The sequence below is a fragment of the Pteropus medius genome, unplaced genomic scaffold (genome assembly GCF_902729225.1).
Source record: "Pteropus medius unplaced genomic scaffold, Ma_sr-lr_union100, whole genome shotgun sequence".
NCBI lineage: Eukaryota > Metazoa > Chordata > Mammalia > Chiroptera > Pteropodidae > Pteropus > Pteropus medius.
In genome coordinates, this window is record NW_024351073.1 from 13,373,052 (window position 1) to 13,390,453 (window position 17,402).

General features: G+C 31.1%; 1 protein-coding gene and 1 pseudogene across 1 annotated transcript in view; both read left to right on the forward strand.

Moving 5' to 3' along the window:
* Nucleotides 1–17,402, forward strand: part of CDH12 (cadherin 12) — an 843,825-nt gene that overhangs the window by 822,059 nt on the left and 4,364 nt on the right. Inside the window, exons 11-13 of the mRNA XM_039842741.1 lie at nucleotides 8,924–9,045; nucleotides 12,928–13,045; nucleotides 16,901–17,152. Coding sequence (XP_039698675.1) covers nucleotides 8,924–9,045; nucleotides 12,928–13,045; nucleotides 16,901–17,152 — 492 coding nt within the window. The remainder of the gene's footprint in view (nucleotides 1–8,923; nucleotides 9,046–12,927; nucleotides 13,046–16,900; nucleotides 17,153–17,402) is intronic.
* On the forward strand, nucleotides 10,716–10,833 carry LOC120586463 (uncharacterized; annotated as a pseudogene).

Below are 17,402 nucleotides of genomic sequence, written 5' to 3' on the forward strand. Positions count from 1 at the left end.
GTGATGCCAAACTAATATTTCTAAAATATCTACCCTGGTCTATTCCAGTATCTATTTAAAGTCCATTGTGTGGATTTTAGGTCCCCTTGGGAAGTCTGTTGAGGTAAACACGATATGTCTTTGTAAAAAACAAAGAGGCTAAACACATACCACATGGTAATTAAAGATTCAGCAATAAGAATAGATTATTGTTAGCTTATTTTTCTTGAATTCAGAGTTTGAAAGTAAACTTTATTTATATTCTAATGCATAAGGCTGTTTTCATTGATTGAACTAACCAGCTGAGCAGAAAACTATCATCATAGTGAATGACTGAAAAATAAATAGCCCATGCTTGCCCTGCCAAGAAGAACAAAATTGTGTAAGTATACCTTATTGCAGATTGAACTAGCATATGTTTGGCCCTGACTCTTCTATAAAAACTCTCAGGCGAAATGAAATGGTACAATGATTGAACAACTTTCGATTAATTAAAAAGCAGTCATTAATCAGTGGTGCTGTAGTTGGAGGTCCAAATAATTTTATTAGACTTCTAATAATTCTTTTATGCGTTACTGCTTTGCTGTTTTTATGATACTAATCTTGAGACTTTTTAAAGAGACAGAAGCTCAAAAATTCACTTCATTCACATTATCAGAAATTTTCAACATGCAAATATTTCTAATTCTTTTGTTCTTTTTTGGTGTTACTGTAACAAATATCACGAGGCAAAAATAACTAAAAATAACTACATTAAAATCCTAGAACATATCTTATATAACTATAAAATAAAATTATGATACTGGAGACAATTCTTTTCTGGGTCATGTAGTTATCCAATGACAATGGATTGTTTTCATTCATTCTGGGATAGGTCAAAAACCAGTGAATTAATTTACTAAATGCTATATTAAGAGAAAATTTTGTACTTATATATATAATTATGAGTTGAAGTTAAATTGTTGAGTAATTGATTTTTAAGGATATTTGGTATATACGGCTACTTTTTATAAGTTCCTTTTACTTCAGCATAATGCAAGTGACTTTATATGTATAGAAAATCAAAATCTGGAATTTCTATTTGTAATTCAGACTGAACATAAATTTATACATTTCTTTTTATAAACTTGTGTAGAATACTATTTAAGTGCAGAGCACTATTCGTTGTGGGTTATGAGAAAACTAAGCCTGAAGTCTATCCTTAAGGATATTAAAGTTTAAGAGCAGTTAGAAATGGACAAAACTAGAGAATTTTAGAAAGTTACAACTATGCAAATTATGCTTAATTCCAGGAACTTCAGATTTAGGTGTACTCTCTTAAAACCTCCAGAGGGAGGTTTCAGAAATTTGTGACTGATCAGAATGTGGTCATTAAGTGATGAAGGATGTAAACAGAAAGAAATAGATTTTGTGGTAGAATTTTATGAAGGATTTTATTTGCCCATATGTCAAATAGTTTGCCATAAAATATGTTCCTAGATAAATAAGAAGTACCTATGTTTTCTAGAATAATAGTAAGTAATAATAACTTAAACTACAAGCCAAACTATTCTAATAGCTTTATATACATGAACTCAAGATGAGTATTATTGTACACAGTGCATGAGTGAGGCTTGCAGTAGGAGACTCATTGTAGGAAATGGAGACCCAGAGATATTTCGTTTGTAGCCTAGTGTCACACAACGATTGCTGACCAAGCTAAGATTTGGAGTTTTCACTGAAAAACATAATTCCACAGGGACAGGTATGCACTTGCTATCCTTCATTCCACTTCCTTTAAATGAGTTAGTAGTAAAACTAGTTGAGGTGATTTTCATATGCATAGATAATTAAAGTGCAATATGGTAATAGATACATTTTACAATGTACATATCATTGAACTGGGATTATTGTTAGTCTTGGCATCCATCTGCCTATCTATCTATCTATCATCTATCTATCTATCTATCTATCTATTGACTTATCTATATTTAGGCTTGTTAGACTTTTTACCTATTAGAATTCTGTAGCGAATTTGCATTTTAGATAGAAAATAAAAGACAAACTATAAAAATAGGGAAACAGTGTGCAGTGCTGTGTGTGTGACAGTGGTGTAGTTAGGTAGGTTTCTATCTATGCCCAGCAAGTGTGTATTACCAGATGAGTCTCGAGCTATAACAAGAGTAAATAATGAGTTCATTACAATGGATCATTTTTGATAATCTCTTTATGTTGAAAAAGTTTGTGTATCTACATTACACCATCTCCTACTGCTGGCCACTCTCAGATAAAGGCAATGCTTTCCCAGTGCCAATGATGTCAAGAAGATCCTGGGCAACATACGTGACAGAGGTGGATGACAACCTGCTCAACAAGGTTATCAGCAAGCTAAATGGAAAAAAAAAAAAACATTGAAAACTTCATTACCTAGGTATCAGCAAGCTGGCCACCATGCCCACTGATGGACTATGGCCTTCTCTGCTGCCCTGGGACCTGCAGCAACTGCTGCTGGTTCTGCTCCAGTTTCAGCAAAGGAGAATGGCTGGACGAAGTAGTTGCATGCATCCTTGGCGACATGGGGTTTGGCTACTTCAATCAGAGTCCTGCTCCCCTCAGAAGTGATGTGATTTCTGACATCAATGGTATCACTTTTGCCACACAGAAAGGCAGAGTTACATGAAGGTAACTCACGTGGATATGAGATGTGTAGATTATGGGGAGCTGTTTTAGAAGGTTGCTTACTGTATTGGTTCTTTGCAGCTATACAAGTCACTTGAAAGATGAAGCATGTTTAGAAACCATATTACCTGGCCCTAGGCACTGAAAATGCTATGAAAAAGACAACAACCTGTCTGAATTCATTAAAACAGTATCAGAATGTAAAGTTCTGTAAGAAAGAACAATTATTTAAATCATTCTTTTTGGAGGCATAAATAGTATATCATAGGAATTGTCATTGAACAACATCTTTAAAAGATGAAAAATATACTGATGAAATAGAGAGAAAAGGAGGATATTCTAGGTTGAAGAAACATCTAAAATAAAGGCATGGAGGTATCAATGTTCATGCTGAGATTAGATATTGCAAATACAGTGGTGCAGTTGGTGTCAGGGGCATATAAAGGGAAATAGAGAAAACACATTCAGAAAGGAAGCATGAGATCTGCACTCTTAGCAAGTTTCAAATATATAATATTATATTATTATTTTATTTTTGAAGTACAATTTACATATAGCATTATGTTAGTTTCAGGTATATTTGTATGTATTGCAAAATAATCACCACAATAAGTCTAGTTACCACCCATCGACATGCAGTTACAAAAGGTTTTCCCTTGAAATTACTTTTCATATCTACTGCCTTAGCATCTTTTAAAATGCATTTTAATATTATGAACTGTACTCACCATGCTGTCCATTACATCCCCAGGACTTCTATTGCTAGAAGTTTGTACCTTTTAACCACCTTCACCCATTTCTCCCACACCCCACCTTCGGTAATCACTTGGCAATATATACAAACATCAAATCATTATGTTGCACACCTGAAACTATCATAATGTTATATGTCAATTATATCTCATTCTTAAAAAGTGAAAAAAAAAAAGAGGAAATCTGAAGCTTTATTAAACTGAAACTTAAACGCCTCAGGAAGAATGTGCAGTTTTTCAGCTGGGTTTATAAGCCTATCCTTATTCTTATTGTTTCTGCTATGTGTCCCCAGCCTAACATGTGTCCAATGAGGCATATCACTTCTCCAGCATTCCTCATTTGATGGGTTTGGAAGGTGGTTATGCTCTGGGACCTGCATTTCTATAAGCCAGCCAGTGCTGGGTGACTCTGGTTAACCTCACCAGGATCAAACAGCAAGGGCGAGTCTGGATTCTCTGGGTGTTTTAGCAGCATATTTTTCTCCCTAATTTGGCCAGTCAGTTTTTCAAAAAGTTATTAAAATTCATATACACTTTATATAACTTGGGACAGTTTTTAAAGGACATATTACTAGATCACATTCAAGGCATACTGAATGAGAATTTCAGGGAGTACTGCTAAGAGGTCTTCATTTTAAACAGGTTCCCTGGGTCGTTCTAGTGGACACTAATTTCGAAACCAACATGCCAAATTCTCTAGTGTCCTAAAAATGAGCATGGATTTGGGGGAACAAAACAATGGAATCACTTAACATGAATAGATATGCTTACTCAGAGATTGTAGCTGACTTTTGAGGACTAAATATAACCATTGGTTTCAATTCTAGACTGGAGTTTTTTTTTTCTTCTTGTCCAATTAATTGCCCTTTTCTTACTTTTCATGGATGCCTTACTTTAAATGTACAAGTCTAAGTAGTTTATCTATTGTTCTGTAATTTCCTTTCTTTTTCCTAAATAACTATGTAAAATTATTCTGCATTTTCAAGAAAGGTAAGTTTGGTTTATACTAGTGTTGCAACATTTCAGTAGTACTTGTAAGAGTAATACTTTAAAGAGAAAATCACTTCATTTATATAATTTATATAATTGTAAATATCGATACCATTTTACAAAGCCTTGCAATGTATTATCTACTTGGAAATAATAATCATTAACATCACCAAAATCATCAACTTAATTTAGAAATGATACCAGTTTTTCTCACTATTATATGCTGTGGAAATATAATGAATTCAAATTTATGTTGTAATAGCTTATATTTTATTTTAGACTTTCAACTGCTTATGGGTATACTACCATAATCAAACTGCTTAGGAGTACTTTAAATCAGTATAATTACTCCATCAAAATCACATGCACAACAATAATGCTAGGTTTATTTTTCTTCTTCTTAATTAGTATCCAGTTTTCTCAGAAAATTATAACTACATGACGAGCTTTTCACCTAAAGTTTGAAATTTGAATGAAAATGTATATATAGATATACATTTAACATCACATACCAAAAATGAAATTCAAAAATTGGCAACACGTATACATGAAAAATGTTATTTTATCGACATCATGCACTATATTTTATTTCATCTGTTTGTATTGTGAGCCTCTCAAGTATGAAATTCTTAACATCACAAATTTTATATTACACATCTTTGATGTCCACAGTCTCTCATACTCTCTGGAACATATGGATATGTACGTAATTAATGAATAAATTGAGGATAACTTTATACTTGTGTGAAACATATGTTTCATCTTAAATAAACAATATTTATATTGTTAAATTTTATTAATTTTTTAAGAAATTTATATTTATCACAAATAGAAATGTAACTATGACATATTGCTACATATTTATTTGTTTATTTCTTGGAATATATTAAGCACCATCCTTTGTGTTCAGCACATAATGTTTACAAAGAAAAAAACATCTTCCTTAGGTGTGCTTATGGTCTAATGGGCATCAAACAAAGTAACAATAAGAATACCATTTTATAATGTTAACATGAGAAATAAGTAAATAAGCAGGGCATTATGGGTTCATACAGAAAGATACAAGGGAAATCCTGCACAAGACTGCAGCATCTAAACTGAAAACAAAACATTTGGATGAATTAGTATAAGGAGTGTAAAAAGATATACTAGGCGATAGAAATGGCATATGCCAAACTATAGAAATATCAGAAAGCATAAGATACTTAAAGGAATATAAAGTAATTTAGTGTAGGGGGAAAAAATGAGAGTGAGTAAAAGGTAAAATTCCTCTGTATGTCTTTCTGTATCTCTATTTGTCTCTATTTGTCTGTTTTCTCTCCATCCTTATCTCCTCGCAGTCATCCTCTCCCACTAATAAAGAGAATCCAGATAAGAAATATGAAGGTTTTATTTTCTTTCCTTAGAATGTCGTGATGTTTGGATTTATACCTGAAGCAAATACGTAAACACCGAAGAGATGTAATCAAAGACAGAAGTTGATTTGACTGGTATTTTTGAAACTTTATGCTGGTTGCAGAATGGAAAAAAGATTGGAAGAAGGCAGGATCGGAGAATGGTAGAAAACATGGTAGAAAGATTTTGTAGTAATCTAAAAAAGAAACTTAGATGATTCATAAAGTAATGGCAAAGAGGATAAAAAGAAATTGAGAAATTAGAGAGTAAGTAAAGAGCCGAAATTATGATAATCGCTATCATTTGGATGTGGGAATGAGGTGAATAGTCACTGTTAGTGGTCAGATTTTGAGATAAACAGCAGGGAGAACAGTGATAACATAAAGTAGAAAATAAATAAAGTAGAGGTATTGGGCAAAAATCGTGAGGTTTAATTTGATATTCTGGTGCTTATCCAAATAGTCATATAATCAGTGTGTATACTGGTCAAGAAATCAGGAGAGTGTTTAAGTAGTAAATAAATTTGGGATTAATTAAAATTTAGATTATAATGAGTATGTGAGTATGAGAAGTAGGCCAGTGATGTGTACCTAAGCCATTTAAAGGACAGGTAAAAAGATAGAATAAACAAGATGCTAATGGGTAGAAGTGACCAAAGAGATATTTAAGAGATAGAGACAACATTTTATTTGGCTAATTTGATGACGATCATCGGAGAAAGGGGAGGGTAGAGGATAAAACGGCTTTATGTTTTGTGCATTATATACTCATTGCTTCTGTGACTTTGTTGATGACAAAGAATGAAAAATAATATATAATCTTAGACTATTAATAGTTTACTATACTTCTTGCAAATGTGTGTTTCAGAGATTTCATTGTTTACTGACACCTGTTAACTAACTGTAAACAATCACCTCTTTTTTATAATGGGCTTTACATGCCTTCAAATAACTAATTTGATTTTGCTGTGATTATATTAAAGAAAGTCACTTGAGAATGATTTTTTAAATTATAGGTACTTTAACATAAAGTGAAATGGCATCTAAAGGTAAGTCTTGTTGACTGTGGGTGAATTAAAGGAAAATGTGTTGACTATCAAGGTGTCAGTGGATCATGATTCATGGAGTTTTCCTGTCATATCAGCTGCGCCTAACTCACCTTTGTTTCTTAGTTCACACTGTTTTTAAAAGTATATTTATTGATTGATTATTCAATTTACTAGCATGTACTAGGCACTGTGTAAAACTCTGGAAGATTAAAGATGGATATTATGCAGTTTTTTCTCTCGAGGAATTCAGAATGACTAAGGCTTTATGCTATTGCAAATATTTAAAATCAATAATAGGTTTCCTCTAGTGTTTTCATCAGAAAAAAAAGTCAATTGGTGGTATTTTTAAAGATTTTTTTCTTTGGAGATCATTTTTTTTTTGTTTTGTGTTTTTTGGTTTTTTTGTCATCAACAGCAGAAAAGATGATATTTGACTTTAGCATAGTTCTATGCGAATAATTAAAATCCTCATTATGGATTGCTCAGTCTAGTACAAATAATACTACTGTAAGTGAACAGAATTCTCTTTAGATTTGGTTTATTTTGTGATTTTAAAGTGAACTGATTTACAGACAAAAGACAAAGAAAACCTGTTTTATTTATCGCTATACCTTGCTCAGTTTGCACTTAATTCAGTTTTCTTGGCATAAAAAGCTAAGATTCTATTCTTAAAGTTATTTTAGTTGCAATTTACTACACAGTTACAAAATTGAATTTTTTTATTATTAAATGTTTTGGGATAACATTAGTTAATAAAATTATGTAGGTTTCAAGTGCACAATTCAATAATACATCATCTAGATATTGCATTGTGTCTTCATCACCCAAAGTCAAATCTCCTTCTGTCACCATATATTTATCTCCCTTTACCCTTATCTAACTTCTATAGTTATTACAAAAAATATGGCATTTTTCCTAAAATAAAGAAACCTAGTAGCTCCAGAGTATTTTAACATAATAGGAACCTGTGTTTATTAGTACTTTATGGTTTTCAAAACATTTTCAATTCCACTTCTCATCGGTTCTTGGAAAATTCTATCATTTGGTCAGTATTTACTGAGTATCTGCTATATAAATTGTATTTTGAAAACGCACTGTTTGGTCCTTAAACATAAAGTGGCTTCCCAGGGGTGCCCGTGGCCTGATTGCAGTATGCGTGTCTCATTCAAAGTTAAGTGATGCCATCTGCAGGGATAGATCTCAGGCAGTCTTTTTGAACTTTGAGTTAGTTGATGTATATCATGGGGCAGCATTTTATATGGAAAAAAAGACTGAGTTGAATAAAGATTAAATAACTTGTGAAAACTGAATCAAACTTTTTTTTTATCAAATAAGAGAAATGCTCTGCAACAAATATTATTTTTTAATAATAGATATTTGCTGCATCTTTCTCCAAGATTACCAATACACTTTCTATACGTGTCTCATGTTTGAAATATACCATTTATTTTTACTTCATGCTATGTGAGTTTGTAGTGGTACATAATAATGAACTTTACTGTGTCATATGTGAATATGTAAACATTTCTTAAACTAATACTAACAGTGCTTTTTAATTTTTCAAATAAATTTTGGCACAGCAGGATATTGTAGGCTGTCACCATCAATCATATAGTGAGAGTTTGTATGCATTCTTTAAAAGAATCTGGATAGATCTAAAGTAATATTGGTGTAATGAATCTTTAGTGGCACTACAGATGAGAAATTTGACACAAATCAATGACTAGAGAAGGTATGGTGAAATGAATATGGCATTTGGATTTTCATAGTCCTGGGTTTGAATCTTAACTCCTCATTCCTCTAGATGCGTGACCTTGGGCAAGGTCCTCCAACAATTTGGGGTAGTTTATCCATCTATAAAACTTCATAAATTATAATTTTATAATAAAAATTTTTAAAACCTTTTTAAAACCACTTTTTCAAACCAACATTCCTTTTCATTCTTCAGGAAGAAAAACCTAACACCTCAGATTTTCCCATAAAAGAAAGGTCTTTCAGATTCTATATAAAGGCTGATTTTTCAAAAATTGTAATATTTCCAATAAAAGTAATAACGGACCAAATTTTTTAATCATCATTTATCTTTTTATGTTTTCAACAGATAACCCATTATTAACTAGCAAAGTCAACATATTGATTAATGTCTTAGATGTCAATGAATTTCCACCAGAAATAGCTGCACCATATGAAACAGCTGTGTGTGAAAATGCCAAACCTGGACAGGTATATTATCAATATTGTTCAGAGTGTATAAAGGTCCACTATATGCATGTGTTTTTGGTTATATGAATATACATGAATACGTTTATATGTATATGTACATATGTTTGTTTTTTTCTGAATCATATGTCTATAAAATATACCATAAGTTTGAAAACTTTAAATTAATTGTACATGTATGAATATAGAGTTAATACCACAGAAATATGGAGTTAATACCACAGGGAATAAAGTTATAATGGTCTAGTGAACATTTGTCATATAACTAAAAGGTCTAAGATTGTACATTTTCCATTTCTTCATTATAAAATTTTTAAAGAATTTGTGACTATTAACCCAGCAAGCAAACAACTTTAGAGTCCATCCTTCTATAGTATCTCTTGCTTTGCTCACATGCTGTTATGAAAGGTACTGAAAATCTTCTAAGCCCATGAAAAATGTAAAGCTTCCTTCTCGGATGGCCTTGAGAAAAACATCTAAGTTCTTCAAAATATCTGAATTACATTTTCTTTATTAAGTCAATATTGCTCTTAGGAGGTTTTAGTAGGGAAATGTCATGAGAGAAAGTCACATAGTCAATGAAAATTACTGTCAAAGTCCTAGGATTTATGCAAGGTGGTAGCCAGTTTCTTTACCCTATTATAAATAAATGAATGAGTGAATGAATGAATACAATAAAATAATAGGCATCGGGCATAAGCAAATAATGACAGTGCATCATAAAACAAGAATATAATTAAATCAATACTGTGCACCTAGGTTCCAAAGAAAAAGAATGTGTTGGTATGCTTTGGGTTGCTGTACATTTCAAACACCTTGAAATGGTATAACTGCTTATCTAAGTAAATTTGAGGTGTTGGTTCTTACATGAAAAAAATCTTAATATTCAAAGTAGCATCTTTATTGAAAAAGGTCATTTATTAATCTACATTATTTGTTTCAATTTGAATGTCTTCTACATTTTGTGGGACATTTGTCTCATAGATCTAATCCTATAATGTCCAGTATATTAAATTAAATATAGCTATTAAATTAAGGTGAAAAAAATTAAAAATTAATGTTCTGACTTAATACTCACCTTATGTCAAGTGCTTGATAGCTATATGTGGTATGAGTGATTTCTATTTTGTTTAAGTGCAGATATAGAATATTCCATTAGCACAGAAACTTCTAGTGGATTGTGCTGCTCTAATTCTTCTTTTGATAATTTGGGAAAGGTACTAATTTTATTGTAGTATAACTTATTTAGTCATATTTTCCCAAGTGATAAATTTATATCGTTAATTATAAATAGGTACGGAAATGCATTTAAACAGAGTTTTAACCATTTATCATCTTAAGTGTACACACAATTTACACAGGATGAGCATGGTGCCTGCTTTAGTGTCTGAAGCAGTAGAAGCTGCATGAACATTTATGCAAATAAATAACCTGATTTAGTTATTTGGGGAGTTATAAGAGGTTTGCCACAACTTAGCCATTTTCTACTTTCCAGATTCCTTTGCCCCCATTCCCAAAAGTCAATCCTTTATTTTCTAGGTTTAGGAACATTAACTATTTCATATTAATCAGAATCTTGTAATGTGCTAAAATGAAAGACTTTGGGGAATAAAATTCCATTTAATGCCTCTATGTTTGTTTAGTAAATTAAAAGCTTTAGAAAGTTGAGAATAGTCCTCAGTCATGCCACCCTAACAAGCCTGATCCCATCTGATCTCGGAAGCTAAGCAGAGTCGGGCCTGGTTAGTACTTGGATGGGAGACCACCAAGGAAGAGCAGGTACTGTAGGTGTAAAAAATAAAATAATAAAATAAAATAAAATAAAATAAAAGAGATTGTAAACTGAAAGGTCCTTACAATCTGTGAGGTCAACCAAGGGTTGCCCTCACTTAAAAAAAAAAAAAGTTGAGAATAGTAGAAGTTACTAGAGGTGACTTCATTTTCTTCTGTCTGGATAACCTGGTGAGGAATATGGTGGATCCTTGGAGGCTCTTCAGGGTTAAATCATAACCCTGAAGTGTCTGTTGAACTTTCAGGGAGTGTAGTATATGAGCATTTTTTGCTTTTGACCCCAGCCATTCTACTTTTTATCTGGGAACTATGCATAGGAACTATTTATCTCTTTTGAACTATAATTGAATAAGTATGTATGTACATATGTATGTATGTATGTGTATTATATATCTATCTATCAAACTAAGACAGAGAAAAGAGAGAAAGATGATGGATGCTATATAAATCAATAAAGATTTATATGGTGAATCGATAAAAATTTATGAGAGTTATTTTCATTAGGGCAATGACTCCCAAGTGATAATTCCAGATAAGTGCCAGTTTATACCCAAATTTTCATGTTTCTTTGTGTTTTAAAGGACTTATCTTTATTCTAAAATTATGTTTTTGATATATCATGATGTTAAATACCCTTAATTTTATAAATGATTATGCAGTTGTAAGAAGTAAAAAGCAAAATAAAACAGGCAACAATCCTCAAATAACTTACAGAAATTTTATGGGTAAAATATAGTGATCTGAGCATATGGGTTTATGTGAAAGGAAGTTAAAGTTATACAGGGTCTGTATGGTAATTGTTTGACTAAATTACCATATTCCACGATCTTTCCATTGGTGTCAAATAATAGTCTCAACCATGAAAATTAAAAATGGTAAATAGATCCTGTGCAACCAATTCACACTGAATCAGAGACTTGAAATTCTCACTAGAGGATTAATTTGTCAAATTACAAATTACTAAGATTGCACCAGGCACTCGAAGTCCCAGTATATATGGCTATGTATCTGCGTGTGTATGAGTGTCACTGTGTGTATACGCACACACAGGTATATGAGAAAGTTGAGCATGGTCATAAGATGGGATTTTAACCATGAAATCAAATTAAAAAGTAGTAGATAAATCGCATGTTTAATGGCATCAATCTAAGGTCATATGATGCATATTTTGCCCACTGGGACCAGGGTGTCATAGTTGAAACTTAAGGTCTTCTCTCTGGCAAATCTAAACATAGTTAGAGAGTGATCACCTGATCAGCACACTGCTCTCACCCACTTACACACACACTTTCTGAAATCTCTTCTGATGCAAAGCAATTGGATATGTTAATAAATAAGTGCCTGGAAACCATTCTGATCTACTTATTTCTATGGTGAATTATTAATTTCACAGCAGGACTCTCAGAAGTTATTTTTAAACTCCAAATTTTTAAAGGCATTTTATTAAGTATCAAAATTTTAACCACAGTATACACAATGCATGAGAGCAATTTAGAAACAATTTTGAAACAAGATGAAGATTGCTAAAGTTTTAAAAAACTCTATGAAAACACAATTTTTATTTTTACTCATTGGGATAAACGAACATAAGGACAAAAGCAGATATACGTACTTTGTATCTCTTTTTCTCATCATTTTATTTATTTATGAAAATTAAATTCTCACAAATGTAGCTATGCTAAAATTTTGCTAATGCGAGGGTTTTAAAATAATTTCAGATTTTATTTCTAGCAAACATTTTCATACTTAGGTTAGAAAGCATTTATTTCATCTAATTTAAAATGCAAGCAAGTACATTTTAATTTTATTTTGCTTATTAGTGAGAATGTTCAATGCTGTTAAGCTTTTGAGTTATGCAGATATTGATTTGGAATTAACCTGGACTCTGTAATTGTACCTTCCATTATTAAGTATAAATGTTCAGATATTTATTTATAAAAAGTATGTATAAATAATTGGGCCACTGATATGAACTCTCAAAGTGTCATTTCCGTCAATTTTGCTTGCTTCATTGAGTACAATTATTAGCCCGGTATGTAAAATTCTCTTTGAAACTGATGACTGACTTCAAGTTTCATCTCAATTTTATTTCAGATCATTCAAATAGTCAGTGCTGCAGACAGAGATCTCTCACCTGCTGGGCAACAATTCTCCTTCAGATTATCACCTGAAGCTGCCTTCAAGCCAAATTTTACAGTCCATGACTTCAGAAGTAAGTTTAACCACATAAGAATTTACCTCTTGTCATGTAACTTCATAAAACACAAAGGTAGAAATCAATGCTTATTTTAAAGGCCCCCAAGTTCATAAAATATTGAAATTCATATATGAGAAATGTAAAATTCTATAGTTAATAGTAAATAGATATTTAAATAAATAATTATCATAAATTATTATGTGACAAATATTTAATCTATATAGACTATATAATGAAACAAATTACTTTTATTTAGAATGTGAACAATTTCTGAATGAGTTATTAAAAAAAAATCTATCTGGCATAGAGAATGCTTTCCCTGTTTTAAATATGTCATTTGTTCCACATGCACATTACTTATAGGTTCTTAGTAACTGTTTTATTTGAGTGACACATGATACAGCACAGGTTAAAAATATAGTTTTCGTAATTAGAATGATATAGGTTTGCATTCCCAGTCTATTACTACATAAATGCAGACTCTTAATGCATTAAATTATTCTAAATAATATCAACCTCATAGCACTTATATTATTTTAATATTATTTTGTGTGTTGTAAATTTCTTTTTTTTATCAAATTTATTGAGGTGACATTGGTTAATAAAATTATATAGTTTTCAAGTGTACCATTCAATAACACGTCATATGTATGTTGCCTTGTGTGTTTACCACCCAAAATTAAATTTTCTTCCATCACCTTACATTTGACCCCTTTTATATTAAATAAATTAATGTATGTACATCATTTAACACAATGCCTAAAGGTATTACCTTTGAGATCATTTTTGCTACCACATGCACCATCATGTGTACACTTAATATTCTACCACCACTACTACCAATGTCACTACTACCACTATTACTACGAGCCATACTGTTATATCTGCTATGATTACAACCACTTCGAAAATGTAAAAGACACCGGATGAGAAATAGTAAGGTTAAGTACTACTCAGTGGTTTTGACTTTATTAGTTCTGTGATGTTGGGTATTTTATCTCCTCTAAGTTTCCATACTCTAAATAATGGGGATTTAAAAACCTGAGTTTGTAATATTGGGGAGTAAAAAGTTTCACTCAAGAGTCCTCACATTTTGTTACAGAAGGAAATCCAGTATTTTATTTTTCATCTTATAGTGAAATGTGAGGGATGGAGATAAATAAAAAAAGGTCCCAAATATGTATGGCCTTAGAAGTAGAGAGATCACATATTTTATCATGAAACTGGAGTACTTTGTAGAGTAGAAGTGAGCGATATTAATAATTTTAAATTGGAACAGTGTACATAAAATAGAGCTGTCTAAGACAAACCAGGTATATGGTCACCACATCTCTAAGCCATTTAAAGAGATTATAACTTAAATTTAAGACATGAGAGGGCTTTGAAAGGTTTAAGCAAGAGGATAACATGTTCAGATTTGCATTTTAGGAAGATCAGTTTGGATACAGTATGGGGAAGTCACTAGAGGTATATAAAACCGGTTCTGATTCTATTGCAGAGAGAGTTTTAGATTCAGATAATGGGTATAAGGATAGACACAAATGGATAGAAATGGAATTAATAGGGACTTAAAGACAGATCTTCTAGGTTTTATATGTGAATATGATGAAGAACACCAATCAGACTGCCAGATCATTGACTTGGACAAATAGGTAGATTGTCATACCATTTAATAATGTAATCATTAACTATTTTCCACCATTGTATCCTTGCCGGAGTACCTATAGCTAATTAATTATGATAATATAAAGCAGAACTCCCCGCCTCATAGCCCAGTGTTTTCTCCTGGTTTGAACATGTACCACTTATATACCATTTACTATAGTCCCTGTTATACATTGTTATACTTGTAAGTATATTTTTTAAGTAAATAGAAACATTTTTAGCTTCACATATTTTATATTTACCTTTTTGTTTTACAAGAATATTTAAATTCTACTCAGAAAAATTTAATTACAGAATATAAAGTTATCAACTATTGTCACCATTTTATACTTTAGATCCTTAGACTTATTCATCTTATAACTGAGAGTTTCTACTTCTTCCCATTTTACTCTGCCCCCAGCTCATGGCGACTGCTTTCTACTCGCTGCTTTTATAAGTTCAACTTTTTTCCTATTTTTTAGATTCTACATATAAATGATATTATATAGTATTTGCCTTTCTTTGGCTTATTTCACTTAGCATAATGTCTTCTAGGTTCATCCACATTACCATAAATAACAGCATTTCCTTATTTTTTTATGGCAAAGTAATATATACATATATATATATATACACACACACACACACACACATACACTATATATAATAATCACATTTTTTATTCATTTATAGAAATAATTTTAATGGTGGAAATAAAGTTTAATAATTTATTTCTACTATGAATACCACAATGAATTTTATATGGTCATATCTCAATAATAACAGATTGAAAATAAACAATAAAAAGGGTAGGCTGCCTTTTGACATAACATACATTCAAAAAAATCTATACCTCCCCAAATGCAGATATGTCAGTTTCTCTGACTTTTTTCTATTATTCCTTTTCTCCCAGATTTCAAACTTTAATCCTTGACTGTTCTTTTTCCCCAATCTCAAGCATTCAGCTGTCAGTTGCTGAAGATATCATGTTAATTCAACTAGTTCTCAGTTTTGCATATCCACTATCACGACAAGTACCTGGCACCACTAATTTTCATTGGAAATATTATAACAGATATTTGGCATCTTGATATTTTATTTCTCAATTTAATAATGTTCTCTCTATAATAAAAATTACTCTTCCCATACCAAACTCCATCTTACCATGTAGTTTTCCCATCCTGGTGCTTCTTATGAAAATTAATATAGATAAGCTGCTTAATATTTAGTTGAAAGTAGTGTCTTTAAATAGACAAATAAAATATTACTTAAATAGTAAAATTTTTATGACTTTTGTACCTGATTTCAAAGTATGTATTACATACGACTCTAATAAACTGAATATTAACATATTTCTAAAAATAAAAAAATGTATCTAGGAGTTATTTTAATAAACATAAAAATAAAATAGTGTTATGAATAAAACAAAATTTTATTCCTATGTGTAGAAATAAAACAAAATTTTACTTCTATATGTAGAAGAACGAATGCATGCAAAACGATGCTTTCAATAGGAATATTAATTGCATTTATATAAAAATAATAAAATAATAATCATTATTGCCTCCTATTATTCTAAGTAAATATTGCTATTATTGATTTTATCAAAACTAAAATGCATTACTTTTATAATTAAAGTGGTGATTAATATAATTCATGATGCTGAAAATTTAATGAATCTTGACATTAACATACTGTATTTTCCTTTCCATGTTTCTTACCTGATGTGCAAAAATTAAAGTGTATAAATATAGATACAGATTTGGAGGAAAAAATAAGTTTTAATCTGAAATAGTAAATTAATATTTGTTGTATTTTAAAATATAGATTCTTAAGTAAGATTCTTTGCAGATTCATACTTTGTAATAATTTGTTCTAGCATGTAAAAAAATATTCAGAGGTATTTTTTTCTCAATGAGATTTTGATGTCAGAAAAAATGAGTAAACACACATACCTTTTGTTGTGTAAGCCATTCTACATTCTTTCTAAATGACATATTTAAGTCTTACACCAGAGAAGATTACGTTTCTTCTTTCCCTATGAATTATTTTGACTACATTCGATTACATTTTGACAGCCTTCATAATGATAAAAAACAAAGAATTAAAATATGGATGTATTTTACTGATTCAAGAAGAGCTTCCTATTGTTTAATTGATACCGAACTTTCTTATTTGAAGTGAAGCTTATAGTAACCATTTTAAAATAAATGTCATGTTTCGTAGACAACACAGCTGGAATTGAAACCAGAAGAAATGGATACAGCCGCAGACAGCAAGAATTGTATTTTCTTCCTGTTGTAATAGAAGATAGCAGCTATCCTGTCCAGAGTAGCACAAACACAATGACTATTCGAGTTTGTAGATGTGACTCTGATGGTACCATCCTGTCTTGTAATGTGGAAGCAATTTTTCTACCTGTAGGACTCAGCACTGGAGCTTTGATTGCAATCTTACTGTGCATTGTTATACTCTTAGGTTGGTTTCAATATTAATCATTTCCTGGTCTGTCTGTCTATCATCTATCACCTATCTATCTAACTATCTACCTATCTATCTATCTATCTATCTATCTATCTATCTATTTATCTATCTATCTATCATCATTGTCTCTATGCCTATCCCTCTCCTCAATTAACTGTGTAAATCAATATTTCTTCACTGAGCTGCCATATTTGGATAGAAGAAAGATTGTCTATCTATATTAAATTATATTTTTACTAAAGTT